We start from the raw sequence: 15,215 nt of genomic DNA, 5'->3' as shown, positions 1-15,215 counted from the left end.
TGGAAGTGTTATCCTTATGTCATATGTCGTGTGAAACATTAATTGATACTACTTTATCAGTGAGATGTCTGCCACAAAACTCGAAGCTAAAGATAAGATGAAGACAGGATGGCAGAAGACATGATGGTTGTTCCATGGTAAGCTGTGAAATCTCTAAAGGTTGTTGGGACATCTTGAGTCATCCCTGGAAGGGAGTAGGAAGAAGTGCCCGGAGATGCTTCTCAGGCATACTTGTGAAAAGTGTCAGTGACCGTTTTTATCTTCCTTCTACTGCCCCCAATTTTTAGACCTAGCCCATAGTTGAACTTGGGGTTACTCTGGAACATGCGTTTTTATGAAGAACTATAAACAAGTGAGCCACTCAAAATTTAGCTAAGCTTTTGAATATAACGCAAATGGAGGAATTTGAGTACATCCCATCTGTTTCCAAATGAAATTTATACATTGTATATTTATATTATTCAATAGATGTGACATTGGCTGGTTGGGTCAGGAAAATTCTATGCTGTATTATGATCCTGGTAGAGATAAAATGATTATTTAAAATACAAGCAAACTAGTTGAAAAATATAATACATTCAATAAATATTTTATATGTTCATTCCTAAAGAGACATCTGTTGGACCAACAGCTTGTTCATTTATTCCTCAAAGTTTTAATGGACCAGGAATTATCTATGCACTGGAAGGACAGAGATGTGTAAAACATATTAATTAATTAATTGAGTAACAATCTATTGAGAGCATACTAGATGTTGAGTTCTGTTTTAGAAGATGGAGATAGAGCAGTGAACAAGACAAAGCCCTTGCCCTCATGGGGTTTACATCCCAGTGTAGGATAAAAATGGTAAGCGAATAAATCTAATGTGAAGTAGTGTTAAACCTTATGAGGAAAGATGAAGCAGGAGAAAAATTAAAGAGTGACTGTACGCATGTGTGTTTGTGTTTGTGTGTGTGAATGCATTAAACAATGTGATCAATTGAAGCTGAGGAAGATGGGGGGATAAGGTAAGGTTGGGGGAAAAGCAAATGCAAAATCTTCAAGGAAGGAAGGAGTTTGGTGTGTTTGAGGAATATGAAGATGGCTGAGAGCAGAAATACTGCAGAGCAGAGAGTTAGGAGAGGAGGTTGGAGGGATAATGGGGACTAAGTCATGGAGTACCTTGTAGACTGTGATAAACGATGGGGCCTCAGGGTGAAGGGATTTGACTGATGGATTTGGGCTGTGGATAGTCCTTCTGTCGGGAGTGTGAAGAACTGAACTATACGGGACAAGACTGGAAGCAGGGAGCTGGGAGGTGATTACAGTAGTTTGGATGAGAAATGGTGGTGGCTTGGATGAGAGTGAAAACAATGGAGGTGGTGAGAACTGATCAGATTTGAGATATATTTTGAATGTTGACCTGATTGGTAGTAGGAAGGGATAATAACTAGTGGTTTGGATGGAGAGGGATGGGAAGTATTGTCAAAGGAGGAAAGGAGTTAAGGATAATACCAAAGTTTTTGTTCTGAGCTACTGGGTGGAAAACAGTGGTCATATAATTCTATGGGGAACACTAGGGGAGGTGTAGACTGAGGCAATTAAAAAATTTTGTTTTGGACAGGTTGAGTTTGAGATGCCTATTAGATATGCAAATGGACAGTTGAATATATGAGTCTAGGTCAGGTTTTTTTTTTTTTTGTGGTAGAGATACACATTTTGGAGTCATCAGGGTATAAATCATATTTAAAGCCATGAGACTAGATACTGTCAACCAGAGCATGAGCATAAATAGAGAAGGGGACTGAGAGACTGAACCCTGAAGTATGCCAATGTATAGTGGTAGGGAAAGAGATGGAGAAAGCAGCAGAGGAGAGGGAGAGAGACTTGCCAGTAGGGGAATAAAAACCAGGAGAATGTGGTATCCCAGGAGCAAAGAAAGTGTTTCAGGAAGGAGAGTATAAACCGTAAGAAAAGCCTCCAAGAGATCAAGTAAGATAAGGACTGAGAATTGAACACTGGTTTTGGCAAGACATGACCCTTCCCCTCAGGAGCTTATCGTACAGTGGGACTGGGGAAATAAGGAGACAAATACATTGCTATACAATGGTGCAAGTTGCGTTCTAGCAATGTTAACACATTTCTGGGGATGGGCTGGAGATGGAGCAAGGAATTCTCCTTGGGGGTCAAGGAGAGCTGCATCGAGCAGATGTACTTTTGGATTCTGATACGTAGGAGGGAGGAAAATAACCAAGATTTATAAAACTTCAAAACATTTTTTTCTAGTTGGTTGTTGATTTTTCTACAATCACTCATGCAGAACTAATATTTCCTCTCCAGTGAATATCCCACTACTGTTTACTCCATGTAGACATATTTATCAATTATCAGTAAACACGATAACTGTATCATCAGGACAATACACACACTCTATCACACCCTACTCCATTTGAAGGATACTCTTGTAGTTATATTTTTCCTTGTTGTAGCCTTTATATTTTAATTACATTTTAATTCCCTTTCATAGCTGTGTGCAACTGTAGAGACCCTATTTTTTTAATCGAAGTATAGTTGATTTACAATGTTGTGTTAATTTCTGCTATATAGCAAAGTGATTCAGTTATACATATCTATCTACATATTATTTTTTATATTATTTTCCATTATGGTTTATCACAGGATATCAAATATAGTTCCCTGTGCTATACAGTAGGACCTTGTTGTTTATCCATTCTGTATGTAAGAGACCCTATTCTTAATCACAATAGCTACTATTACCTAATACTTGTCATGTGTAAGGTGCTGTTCTAAGAACTACATGTATTAATTTATTTTGTTCTCATGATCTTAATACCTCTATTGTCCCTTAAAAAAATTCATGACAACTGAGGCACAGAGAAGTTGAGCAACTTGCTCAAGACCGCACAGTAATGGCAGAGCCAGTATTAGAACTGGGCTGTCCAGCTTCAGAGCTCACTATCTTGAGCTCACTATCTTAAGTATTTCCGTCCTTACTATTATATCTTTACCTTCCTAGGATGGGTAGCTATTAGGGAAAAATCTTCAAGGGATAGGCTCTCTTTGACTTGAACTTTTCTAAATTCTTTGACTGCAATTTTCCAAAGACTCAGTAAACTATTTGCAGGTTGTCATTTCAGAATGAGCCAGTAGGACCAGGGACTGGATACTGGATATTTCTCCACGTGGAGAAGAGAGCATGAGTTCTTTTACAATTGACTGTAGATTCTCATGTGACTGTGTAAGGGTTTATGTTCAATCAGTTCATGTATGGGGAGCGTGGTGGTAAAAAGAGTTAGGGTCGTCGTGATGGAGAAGACCCCTCTACAAATGAAAATGTTCACTTCATTGCGCTCCTAGATGTATGTGGCTTACACCTTCGTTTCCCTTACAACCTAACTACAAATGCACGAGATGACTGTGTACTTAAAAAAAATACAAAGTGTAAATCAAAGTAACAATGTTTGGGAATGCCTACTATGTACAAAGTATTGCTTTGAGTACAGTGGCTGTGATTTCTTGAGAGCTAAAACAAGGAATAGCCAAAATCTAAGATGCTTTGTTGCTTAAATAACAGCAAGTATGTACACAACTGAAACATAAAACAAATTGATCTTAGTGGAATCTAGCGGTGGTCCAGCCTTTGTTTGATCTCTAACGTTTTTTATAGGCTAACTTTATCTCTAAAGATGGTTTTATCCTCTTTCTTCCTGACACTGTACTGTAATTGCTTCACCCAATAGTTGGGGATGGGATATGTAATTTTTAAAAGCACTTGAAACCTCTCCCTTTAGTAGATTGTGGATTCCATTTTTGATCTAAAGGTTTTTGAAATTAGGTACCAGCCAGTTCCCTATCTTGGCAGAAAGAGGGTGTAGAGTAAATAACATTTGCTAAGATGTTTACAGGTCAGGATCCCAATAATTTTCTTAAGTTGCAGACCTAATTTTACAATTACTTTTTTTTCCCCCCTCAGGGTGAAAGTCTACCTGTACTTCTCTTCATTCTGTTCTCATTAAAATGTTCTTCTCTGGGAACAGAAAAGCTTAAGAGAGCCAGTGTTCAAATTCGCTCTTAATTTCTACAAATATAGAAAAACCTGCTAGAAAGTGGATACTATTTTCACTGTGGTTCTCTCCCTGTCTGCTATGTAATAGTGTCATAAATCATGTACGTGTAGTAGTAGGAGGAGACGTAGGTGATTGTTTAACTGTGGAAAAGAAGCTGCTTCCTACAGAAAGGATTTCAAATGACCTCACAGCAAAGCCAACGCTCACACAGGTTTCCTGTGGGCCATTTCCCCTTTGCTACTCTGGACCCAAAGCTAAAGTGAAGAAGAGAAATTTTCCTCTCACAAAATCTCAAATCTCTGGTAACTCAAGCTGATCTCATAGTGAGCGAGTGGATCATCGTATTCCAAAAAGTTAAAAAATCTAGGCTATTGTAAACCTGAAGCATTTTATGAATTTGCTTTTAAGAAATTTAATAAAATTTGTTTTGGAGATTAAGAGAAAAAATAAGAGTCAAAATGGAAAAATTTAAATAAGCTATCACACAACAAACTTTCGAACACTTGAAAAAATATACCTGAAAGAATTAAGTTGTGACTACGGTATCTTAACTGTCAGATCTTAAAGTATTTTATGCCATATTTCGTGCTTTGGGGACATATGTTGAAATAAGTAAAATTTTATTTTTACCTTTAAAACATATTGATTAAAAATTTCTCTTTTAATTCAAGATACAGATTGCCTAGGAGATATTTAAAATCTTTCAGTACTTTTCCTTCAATCTACCTCCACAGGAAAATGAAAGTACATTAGGACAGCACCAATTATTATAGAAAAACGAATGTTCTAATGTTACTAATCTCAGCATTTCCTTTATAAATGGCATGTGGTGAATATATGAGAAGTGGCAAGAACACTTCTTTCACCAGTTGTGTGGTTAGTGTCGTTGTTGTTTTTTAAAGAACTGTGATGCAATTACGCTACCTTTTAAAAAGTTCACATTAAAGAAAGTTGATGAATCTTCAGGCAAATGTTAAGTAAAATCTCTAGCTGCAAAGCTTAGAGGACGGTTCAGGGTATTTCCCCAGTGTTATTCATTTGGTTTAACTGGAAAAAAGTGTTACCATAACATTGATATACAAGTTGTCCTAACAACAGCAAAGACCTTGGTCGTCCGCTATGCCCAGCTACCTGGCTCCTGGCAGGCCCAGACCCAGCACTGACATTAGAGATAAGCCAGGCCCCTCTGAAGCTGGGCTGTCGTCTCCCGCCTCCTTCACCTCGTATGCAGGGGTAGGTTTTCTGCTTTTCTTACCTGCATAGTGGTCAAACACAGTGGGCACGTACTCCTCGGGGAAGGCGTCGTTGGCGTAGCTCATGAGCAGGCAGGTCTTCCCCACGGCGCCGTCCCCTACCACCACGCACTTCAGCATCTTCTTCTCCTCGCGGCCACCGCAGCCGCAGCTGCTGTCATTTCCCTCCTGGCAGTTCATTCTCACGGCTCCAGCTGCTGTGACTGTGCCGCTGCCGTTGCTTCTCCTGCTTCTCCCAAAGCCCATGAAGCGAGCCGCAGGCTTGAGGTCACTCTGTCTTACTTTGGGGAACTCGGATCATGCAGAATTGTCCGAGGCGGCTGGCATGTGCCCTCTTGCTTACCATACTGGTCAAGAAAGGTAACACACACTGGGGAGAATGATTAAAAGCATCTGCCCCTTGCCCCCATCAGTTTGAGTTATGAATCCTCATTTTTCACCCAATTCTAGGGGCTTCCTGGGAGTCTAGAAATTTCAACAGCCTGAGAGTTTCACTCTGCTCTCCTGTTCACCAAGCCTGGCTGAAGACACAGTGGAATTTCGCTAAATCTTCCCCATTTTCCACTTCACATCTAACATGGAGGAAAGCTGGGCTTTTTAATGGAGTTTTTCCCTTGCTTCCTCCAGCTTGCCGAGTGTCAGGAAATCATGGGTTTCCTGCTGCATTCCATATTAGGATCAGTGGGCTGGAGAAGGCTGCAACAATGGGAGCTCTGTGTGTGTGTGTTTGTATTTCTGGGGAACGCTGCCAGGACATGGAGTGGGAAAACACTAGGGGTCCCACTGCAGACTCAAGCTGTCAGACTTCCTGTTTCATCCACGGCTGGGGAGGTTGTTTGCCTGTGGGCTGGCTGGGAAGAAGCTGACGAAAGGATGGAAACTGGGGAGTACTGTCGGCCACAGAAACAGAGGGAACCACACCAGCCGTTGTAGGATAACATATGACATCATCCCTCACTGAGTCACCAGTTAAAAGCTCTGCAGATTAAAACTGGACAGTTCTTCACATACTTAAGTGAGAAGCCCTAAGCAATTTGTCCTGGCAGTAAAGAAGAAAACCTTCCAGAGTTTCACTGTTACAAAGGGAAACGTTCTTGTAGATCGTAGGTATAAGATGTGTGATCGGGTTAATAAGCTGCCACATTTGAGCTCAACGCTCAAACGTGTATTCCAGACCCAAACATTTTTATGGTTGTAGCACATAAGAAATCAATCAGGTGTGGGATGTTTGCATCTTCTTATTAGTGAATAAACACACATGTGCTTGGCTCACCCTTACTCTTGGAAATGAGAGTGTGTGGGATGGCTGTATTGGTTTGTTTCAGGTCCCCAAACGTTGCTTTTGCTTGAACAGTTCCGGTTTTGATTTAATCTCCTCCCCTTGGTCGGCCTGGCCCTCTTCAATTACAAAGGAGCCATTGGCAGCTAATTTATTTGTCTATTGGGTCACTCAAAACGAAGCCTCTTTGAAGCTCTGCGTTTGATTAAGGTACTCGGTCTTAGAAAAGAAGTGGAACTCTGCAAGTGATTTTGACAAATGGGTCAAGTACTTTTTTGATGGGGGAACTATGTGTTTCTTTGAGATTTTTGAGCACTCAGTTTTAAGAATTCAGATTATCCATTTGATGTGAGGAGGGTTTTTTTTGTGCGTGGGGGTGCGTGAGAAGTCTGTTTTAATGAGTGGCTATCAATAATATCTATATCCACATATGTATGCTACTATATAACAGATATAGCCTCACATTTCTTCTGTGTTGTATTATAGTAACACTTACCATAGTGTTTAGTGTCCCAATATTTCTTTCCTATAAAGGGATGGTGTTTCAGTCAGGTTGTTGTGTATCTACTAGATTATGTTGCTGTAACAACTCCCAATGCTCAATAATTTAAAATAACATGTATTTCAATGAGGTATCACCTCACACCTGTCAGAATGGCTACTATCAAAAAGTCTACAAATAACAGATGTTGATAAGGATGTGGAGAAAAAGGAACACTTGTACACCATTGGTGGGAATGTAAATTGGTGCAGCCACTGTGGAAAATAGTACGGAGGTGCCTCAAAAAACTAAAAATAGAGTTACCACATGATCCATTGATTCTACTCCTGGGTATATATCTGGAAAAAATGAAAACACAATTGAAAAGGATACATGCACCCCAATGTTCATAGCAGCACTATTTACAATAGTCAACACATGGAAGCAAGCCAAGTGTCCATTAACAGACAATTGGATTAAGAAGATGTGTTATATACATATACAATGGAATATTATTCATCCATAAAAAATGAGATTCTGCCATTTGCAGCAATGTGGATAGACCTAGGGAATATTATGCTTAGTGAAATAAGCCAGACAAAGAAAGCCAAATATTGTTATGTTATCACTTATGTGTAGAATCTTAAAAAAAGTCAAATAAATGTATATGTAAAGCAGAAACTGACTCACAGGTATAGAAAACAAACTCGTGGTTACCAGAGGGGAGAGGGAAAAGGAGAGGGACAAATTAGGGGTAGGGATTAACAGATACAAACTACTACATATAAAATAGATAAGCAACAAAGATATACTGTATAGCACCGGGAATCATAGCCATTTTCTTGTAATAACTTATAAAGGAGTAAAATCTGCAAAAATATGGAATCATTATGCTGTACACCTGAAACTAATATATATTGTAAATCAACTATACTTCAGTAAAAATAAATAAAATAATGCCTATTTCTTGCTCACATTGTATCTGTATTATGTATTTTTATCATCTTCATTCAGGGATCTAGGATGGTGGAGTAGCCACATTGAGGACATTGATGATTACTGTGGCAGAGGAAGAAATTAATGTAGTAAGTGACAATGGCTCTTTTTTTCCATAATAAAAACCTATTTTTATTTTATTTTATTTATATATATTTATTAAAGTATAATTGATTTACAATGTTGTGTTAGTTTCGGGTGTACAGCACAGTGATTCTCTCTCTCTCTCTCTCTCTCACACACACACACACACACACACACACACACACATATATATTCTTTATTGGATTCTTTTCCCTTATAGGTTGTTACAAAAATTGAGTATAGTTCCCTGTGCTATACAGTAGGTCCTTGTTGGTTATCTATTTTATATATAGTAGTGTGTAGATGTTAATCCCAGTCTCCTAATTTGTCCCTGCCTTGCCTCTTTCCCCTTTGGTAGCTATAAGTTTGTTTTCTATGTCTGTGGGTCTATTTCTGTTTTGTGAATAAGTTCATTCATATCTTCTTTTTCTTTCCTTTTTTTTTTTAAGATTCCACATATAAGTGATATCATATGGTATTTTTCTTTCCCTTTCTGACTTCACTAGTATGATAATCTCTAGGTCCATCCATGTTGCTACAAATGGCATTATTTCATTCTTTTTATGTCTGAGTAATATTCCATTACACATTAGCTCTTAAAGGTTCCTTCTGGAGGTGACATTTCTGTTCACATTCACTGGCTAAAGCAAGTCACATACCCATACTACCCAACAGGGTCAGAAGTGTAATCCTACCACGTGCCAGGAAGGGAGAACTAAATACTGGTGAACAGCCTAAATAGTTTAGACAACCAGAGGTAGTTTCGTTGAGGTTAAGTAACAAGTGCGAAAGTTGAACTGTTTATGTTTCGTGCCGTTCTGAAGTATTTGAAGGCACCGCTGACTGCATGTGATTTATGCAATTTCATTTTCATTCAGTCTACCTGAAACATCTGGAATTTGTAATAATAAAATTGCAGTTGGCTCAAGCGTGAAGGCGGCAGCCAAACAATCTGTGCAGGTGAAGGGGTGATTGACAGTGTCAAGAGCCCCATCCTGAAGATTAATAAGGCCACTTTGAGCACAGGCGATGATATGTCTTTGGTAGAATTTTGAGGAGGTTCTGCCTTTGACCTTGTACCTGAGATCAGCCAGTAAATGTGGCATGGAGTAAATTCTCCATTCCAAGATGGAGTTCTCAAACATGACTGCCCAGCCTGTGTTCCTACATTACAAATATGCCCCAGCCCACTGAGTACTTGGCCTAGGAATAAAAGGAGATATCAGATTGGGTGAAATTTTGCTACATCTGTGTGTAAGCTAAACCTTGCGCCAGCAGACACAGATATTTCAGTTCATGCCGATTGCTCTGTGGATCGCAATTTAAGACATTTAGGAGACCTGAAGCAACCAATTATGGGTCTTTTACCTCTCACTCAAAATCCAATCTGACATATTGGATTATATGCAAAGATGGATCATGGCCATTGAGAATGTTGGCTGTATTTCTCAAGATAAACTCTTCCATCGCTATTTATGTTACCCCCACCCCCACCCCCTGCCAAATCGAATATTTATAGGGAAAAATGTTTGAGATGTTCTAGTAAAAATGGTCAAGAAAGTTAGGATTTTATTAGTCTGCTGATTATATGGATCATATTGTCCATGTGAGACTAAATCTTTTTAAATATTAAAAAATTGACCTGAATCAGAATAACAGAATCTTAAAAAAAAAAGTAAAGATAATGCAGCATTGTTCTTATAGGTCTGTGTCTGTAGAATTGAGACTACTTGTCCAGACAGGATGGTCAAGAATATACTTTACTTTCAAAAGTTTATAGGTATGAATTTAGAAGTGGTATGAAGACCATTTGCTAAACTCTTCTTTACCAGATGTCTGTACCATGTCAACGATTGAGTGGTGGTTTTGTAGTTATTAATTATTTGGTTTACCTCAAGCACCAAGTTTACACAAACTTACCAGTACACGGTGAAATCTTGCTGGACGATATTTCCTGCTTTATCCAAGAGATCTTAATTCCTTGGCTCCCTCTTGTCCTGTGAGCTTTGGCTTCACATGCATTTTCCCAAATGCCAGCAGAGTGTTTTTGCATAAAATTCTGACTCTTCTGATTGACTCCAGTTTTAGGCTGACTTTAAATAAAAGAGCCCAGACTTTCTCCCTTGTCTACTTTTTGTTTTTTTCTTTTGTGCTTGAAACTAGAAGTTACTCAGGGAAATAATGCAGTTGGGTCAGATACTCTGATTCTGGATTAACCTCTATGTGGGAGACTGTTAAGACTCTAGTCTGAGGAATGTGGGATGTGTTGTGGTTCCTATGATTCCGGGATGCCCAGCTGAGCCCAGCCACGAGTCACCCCCATCCCAGAGAAAGACTTTTGTGGAGCTAACATGGAAGTCAGGCCCCTGGTGATAGAGGGTATGGTGTGAGACAGGAGGGCTGCGTAGTTCTAGGGGTTCTGACCCAAATCTCCCACTGGAACTAAACCTGAAGATTATTTGGGGCACTGCTAAAAGTTAACAGGCTGTCCTAGGACTGGCCTGGACTGACACCACTCCCCGCCAAGTCCGGTGTGTTGTTGCCACCAGGGATACTTCTGGATATGTGTTTTTTTTTATCTGTCAGGCCACCTGCATTCAGCCTCTGGCTATTGCCCCTGTCATATCATATCATATATCATCTATTCATATATCAGCCACGTTTTCTGGGTGTGATCTTTTTATAGTTCCAGAAATGGCTTTCATTTTTCTTGCTTGAAGAAATTTTCTTCCTTTGCCAAATCTCTTAATTCTTATAGAAATAGATTACTTGCAGCTCTAAGGCAGATGGGGACTTCTTTCTGTCTTAGGACAGAAGAGGCTGATTTGATCAGTAATAGTCAAGATGTGTGTGTGTGTGTGTGTGTGTGTGTGTGTGTGTTTCTTTTCTGTGTTTCACTATTGCATACCTTAATTCTGAAAACAAAGCCTTGTTCCAGAAAGAGTCCTGTGGGTGATCTGACTTTTTTATTGGGTCTCTCACCATAGAAACCCAGTGGTTAGAGAACTTTGAAGTTCCCCCTATCCAGAAAATCTGGAGAAAGATAACAGTTTAGAAAGAAATTTTTCATGGATTCCTGATCTTCCAGATGGAGAGGTGTATTTTGGAAGGTGGAGAAATTTGAGATTGAGGTGGTGCTGGGTTGTTCCTTCATCGAGGTCATGGAGCAGTAAATAGCTGGTGGAAATAGCCATTTTAGTCAACAAAGATCCTTGATGATTGTTTCAATGGGTTAGTGATATGGGCCCAAGAAGCCTAACGTCACTGGATTGGTTATTGTCTGGGTGGACAAGCATCACAGTGTTACCACCACAGGCTGAACTTCTGAGGGCTAGGGGCCATCACCCATCTGTTGCCTGGTTTCGATGTAGGGTCTATTGGGAGAGTGAGAAAGATTGGTGTAAATCTTCCACCTCTGCTAGAAAATTCAAAATTTGACCTCTGCTTAGGATGCATTATTGTCATATAAAAAATGACCTAGAGGGGTGGGATAGTGAGGGTGGGAGGGAGGCTCAAGAGGGAGGGAATACGGGGATATATGTATGCATATGGCTGATTTACTTTGTTGTACAACAGAAACTAACAGCATTGTGAAGCAATTATACTCCAATAAAGATGTATTAAAAAAAATTAATACATAGATTGAGAACTTGAAGGGCCTCTCAGCAATAACAGGGGATATCTGTTATGTGCAAGGAGGCATTTTGGTTGTTGTGACTGGATGAAACACAAAAATGAGTCCTCCTGAGAGCCTGCAGGTTACTGGCCGACTCCTTGTTGTGAAACACTAAATGCAGAGGGAAATGCAATTCTACTCTGCAGACTTAATGTGTGTTTATATTTCTTGAACACCCACTTGCTAATTGACTTGTATCTAGAAATCATATGCATCAGAAGAAAGAAACATAAAGACTACCAAGGCTGAAGTGAGATCACAGCTTGAATCTCAGATTCAGTGTTTGTGCATGATAGGGACTGAGAGGAAAGATCTGGAAACTGACTCCCAGTGGGATAAGTGGAGAGAGTTAGGGGAAAGAAAACATCTTCAAACAAATCTATAAAAAGCCCCAGGACAGAGGAAGGAAGAGAATTAAAGTCTTCCATGGCTGTAATCCCAGCAACACTAGGCAGAGGGTGGGTGGAGCCATTATGCAGAAGGACACATGGTATTCAGGTTGAATGCCCTAGAAAGTCAGCGCCTTGACAATAAGAATTGTCAAGATACAGAATTCTTTTGGAGAGAGAATTCCAGACAATTTTATGCAATTTTCTTTTTTCATTGTTTTTCTATTCACTCTTTATTGTGCTGACTTATTAAAGGCACTGTGGGTACTTCAGCAGTGTTAAATAGTGGTTCCTAATTTGTGTCTATTGTTTTTGATCATGTAATATTTGTCAGTTATTTTGTACTTTACTTCACTTTTTGGAAAACTAAAAAAATTATAATCGATTTTGTGAGATTCATATCTCCTTTGTTTACTCTGGAAGTCTAAAGGTAACTTCTTTTTACTTTAATTTTGTATGGTAAAATAATATCATTTTTACTGACTTTATATCGGGAAAATTGACAATATGCTTAAAATGGTTTTGTTCTTGTAAATTTCACATATGATTTTTTTATCCAATTTTTATTTCATTTTTCCGTATCAAAGAAAGACGATCCTTCAAAAATGCCCACATCTCTGAAGCATTCATGTCTAATTCTAACGTATAGCACATTCCAAGTACCCAAAGATTTGTTTCTATTGGACTTTCATTTTTTATTATGTCTCAGAATCTTTCCAAATCTCAATCTTATTGAATCTGGAAGGAACTTTTTATGTTTATTGAATCCAACTTTCCAAACAGTAAAGGCATTTTCTTTATGGCATGGCTCACAGGCCGTGTCCTTTTCATGACTACTATTGTTCACTATATGAAGCAGCAACCACTATTATTTACTATTTTAATAATCAGGGTGCAGTTGGCTCTGTAGTGGACATCTGTTGCTTTTGCCTATCTAAGATTTCTTTCCTCTTTTGGTAATAGCACTGCAATTTCCCTTCTGCCTCTTTTCTATCTTCAGTCCAAGTTGTTCATCTGGGGCTGACCCCACCCTCTAAGGCAGGAGTGGGCACATGATCCAGGTGTGGCAAATGAAAATTATCTCTGGGGTTTTAGCTAATGCTCTCTGGAGATAGGTGCTCTTTTCCCCTGGAATTTCTCTCACTAAGGATCACATAAGCTTGCTGTTGGGGCCATCTTTGCCACCAGGTGTAAAGATCCTGCCTGATGCTGATAATAATAATGGTGATAAAGTAGTTTATGTCTTTTAACCACTTAATCCTCTCCTAAAACCTACAAGGTGAACATTATTATTATTGCCGTTTCTATCATTAAAAAAACGGAGGCTGAGTGAAATCAGGTGACTTGTTAGTGTCAAACAGCTAAGAAGTGGTGGATCCAGGATTCTAGGTCTGGCAGCTTGCTTCTAGAGCTTATATTTTTAACCATTATACTACAGAAAAACATAGCTGAAAGAGAGAAAAAACAGATTCTGGATCATATAATTTGAGCCCTTGGATCCAGCTCTTCTTTACACAGCCCTGGATTTCCCTCTTGAATGAGCCAATGCATTCTCATTTTGATTTAAATTAACTTGGGATGATTTTCTATTATTTTCACATGAAGGAGCCCTGGTGGCTGGTGCCTGAAAGAGTGATGGGGAAGTCTTGGGTAAACTGTGCTTCACCATGTAGTATTTGAGACAATGCATGAAGAGAGGACTTGCTTAATAAGCCTATGCTTGCTTAACAAAGCTATGAAATGCTGGAGGGAGCATTCTGGACACATGTGATTATAATTTGAGTTGATTTTCTCTTCAGATTTATGCTTTTGTTTTTACATGGTACTATAGACTGAATGTTTGTGTCCCCCAAAGTTCATATGTTGAAATCTTATCTCCAACATGATGGGGTTTGAAGGTACCGTCTTGGGAAGTGATTAGATCATGAGGATGAAGCCCTCAGGAATGGGATTAGTGCCCTTATAAAAGAGACCCCAGAGGGCTCCCTTGCCTCTTCTACCATGTGAGGACACAGCAAGAAGACAGCTGTCTATGGACCAGGAAGTGGGCTCCCACCAAACACCAAATCTGCCAGAATCTTGATCTTGGACTTCCTAGTCTCCAGAGCTATGATAAATAAATTTCTATTGTTTATAACAGTCTAGTATTCTGTTATAGCAGCCCAAACAGACAAAGACACATGGTTAAGAACCAGATATAAGTCACTTACGCCCCTACTGTGTAAACTATAAGAAAATCCTCATTAACTAATGACTTTTTGCCTTTTAAATAAAAATAATCACATCTCTAGAATATAGTTATGAATATATAAAAGACCTAAGGAACACAGTTGGACCCCAACCAGCTTAAGCTAAAAGACGTTTATAGTCGTGTAACTGGGATTTGCTATAACTGGGTTTGGCTGATCCAGGAATTAATGTTGCCACTAGGATCCATTCTTGGTCTCCTGCTTCAGGGTTGGCTCCATCCTCAGGCTCTACAAAAGGGCCTCTGGCATCTCTGGGCTACTCCACAGCCACAGTGGAGGGAAGCTTCACTTCTTCAGCCACCCAGCCTGGTAGGGAGGAGAGTGTATATCTTGGCATTTCCTCATAAGGGCTAGGTTTCTCTCTGACTTGGGTTAAGTGAGATGCTGATGGGTTTAGCCAATCAAGCTGCACCCCTTGTGTCATGGAATCACAGGGCTGAAAATGGAGAATGGGACTGAGGGAGGAAACTCTAGATATTGATGTTGAGAAAGAAAGTGAAAAAAATAGTAATAGTAATAGTGCTACCGGTGGTAGTTGTAATAGTGATGATGATAATAATAATGGCTGTATGTGTTAGCATATATTAACATATCTAATTCTTACCACAACTCTGTGAGAAGGGTACCATTAACTTCTCACTTTACAGATGAAGTCACTAAGACACAGAGAGATTAAGTTCACACCCCTAGGAAGTGGCAGAGCCAGGATTCCCACAAACACTCTGGCTATAGAACCCTTAC

The 15,215-nt window shown here is 39.4% G+C and overlaps 1 protein-coding gene across 1 annotated transcript in view; it reads right to left on the bottom strand.

The window, feature by feature from the left end:
* The window catches only part of RHOJ (ras homolog family member J), an 82,538-nt gene extending 76,589 nt beyond the window's left edge, over positions 1–5,949 (bottom strand). Inside the window, exon 1 of the mRNA XM_027111442.1 lies at positions 5,323–5,949. Coding sequence (XP_026967243.1) covers positions 5,323–5,566 — 244 coding nt within the window. The 5' untranslated portion in view covers positions 5,567–5,949. The remainder of the gene's footprint in view (positions 1–5,322) is intronic.
* Between the last annotated feature and the right edge of the window lie 9,266 nt (positions 5,950–15,215).

Source organism: Aethalodelphis obliquidens, unplaced genomic scaffold (assembly GCF_003676395.1).
Source record: "Aethalodelphis obliquidens isolate GAN/ISIS:26980383/991018 unplaced genomic scaffold, ASM367639v1 scaffold10, whole genome shotgun sequence".
NCBI lineage: Eukaryota > Metazoa > Chordata > Mammalia > Artiodactyla > Delphinidae > Aethalodelphis > Aethalodelphis obliquidens.
Note: the sequence above shows the minus strand (reverse complement) of the source record. Positions and strands in the feature narration are given on the sequence as shown.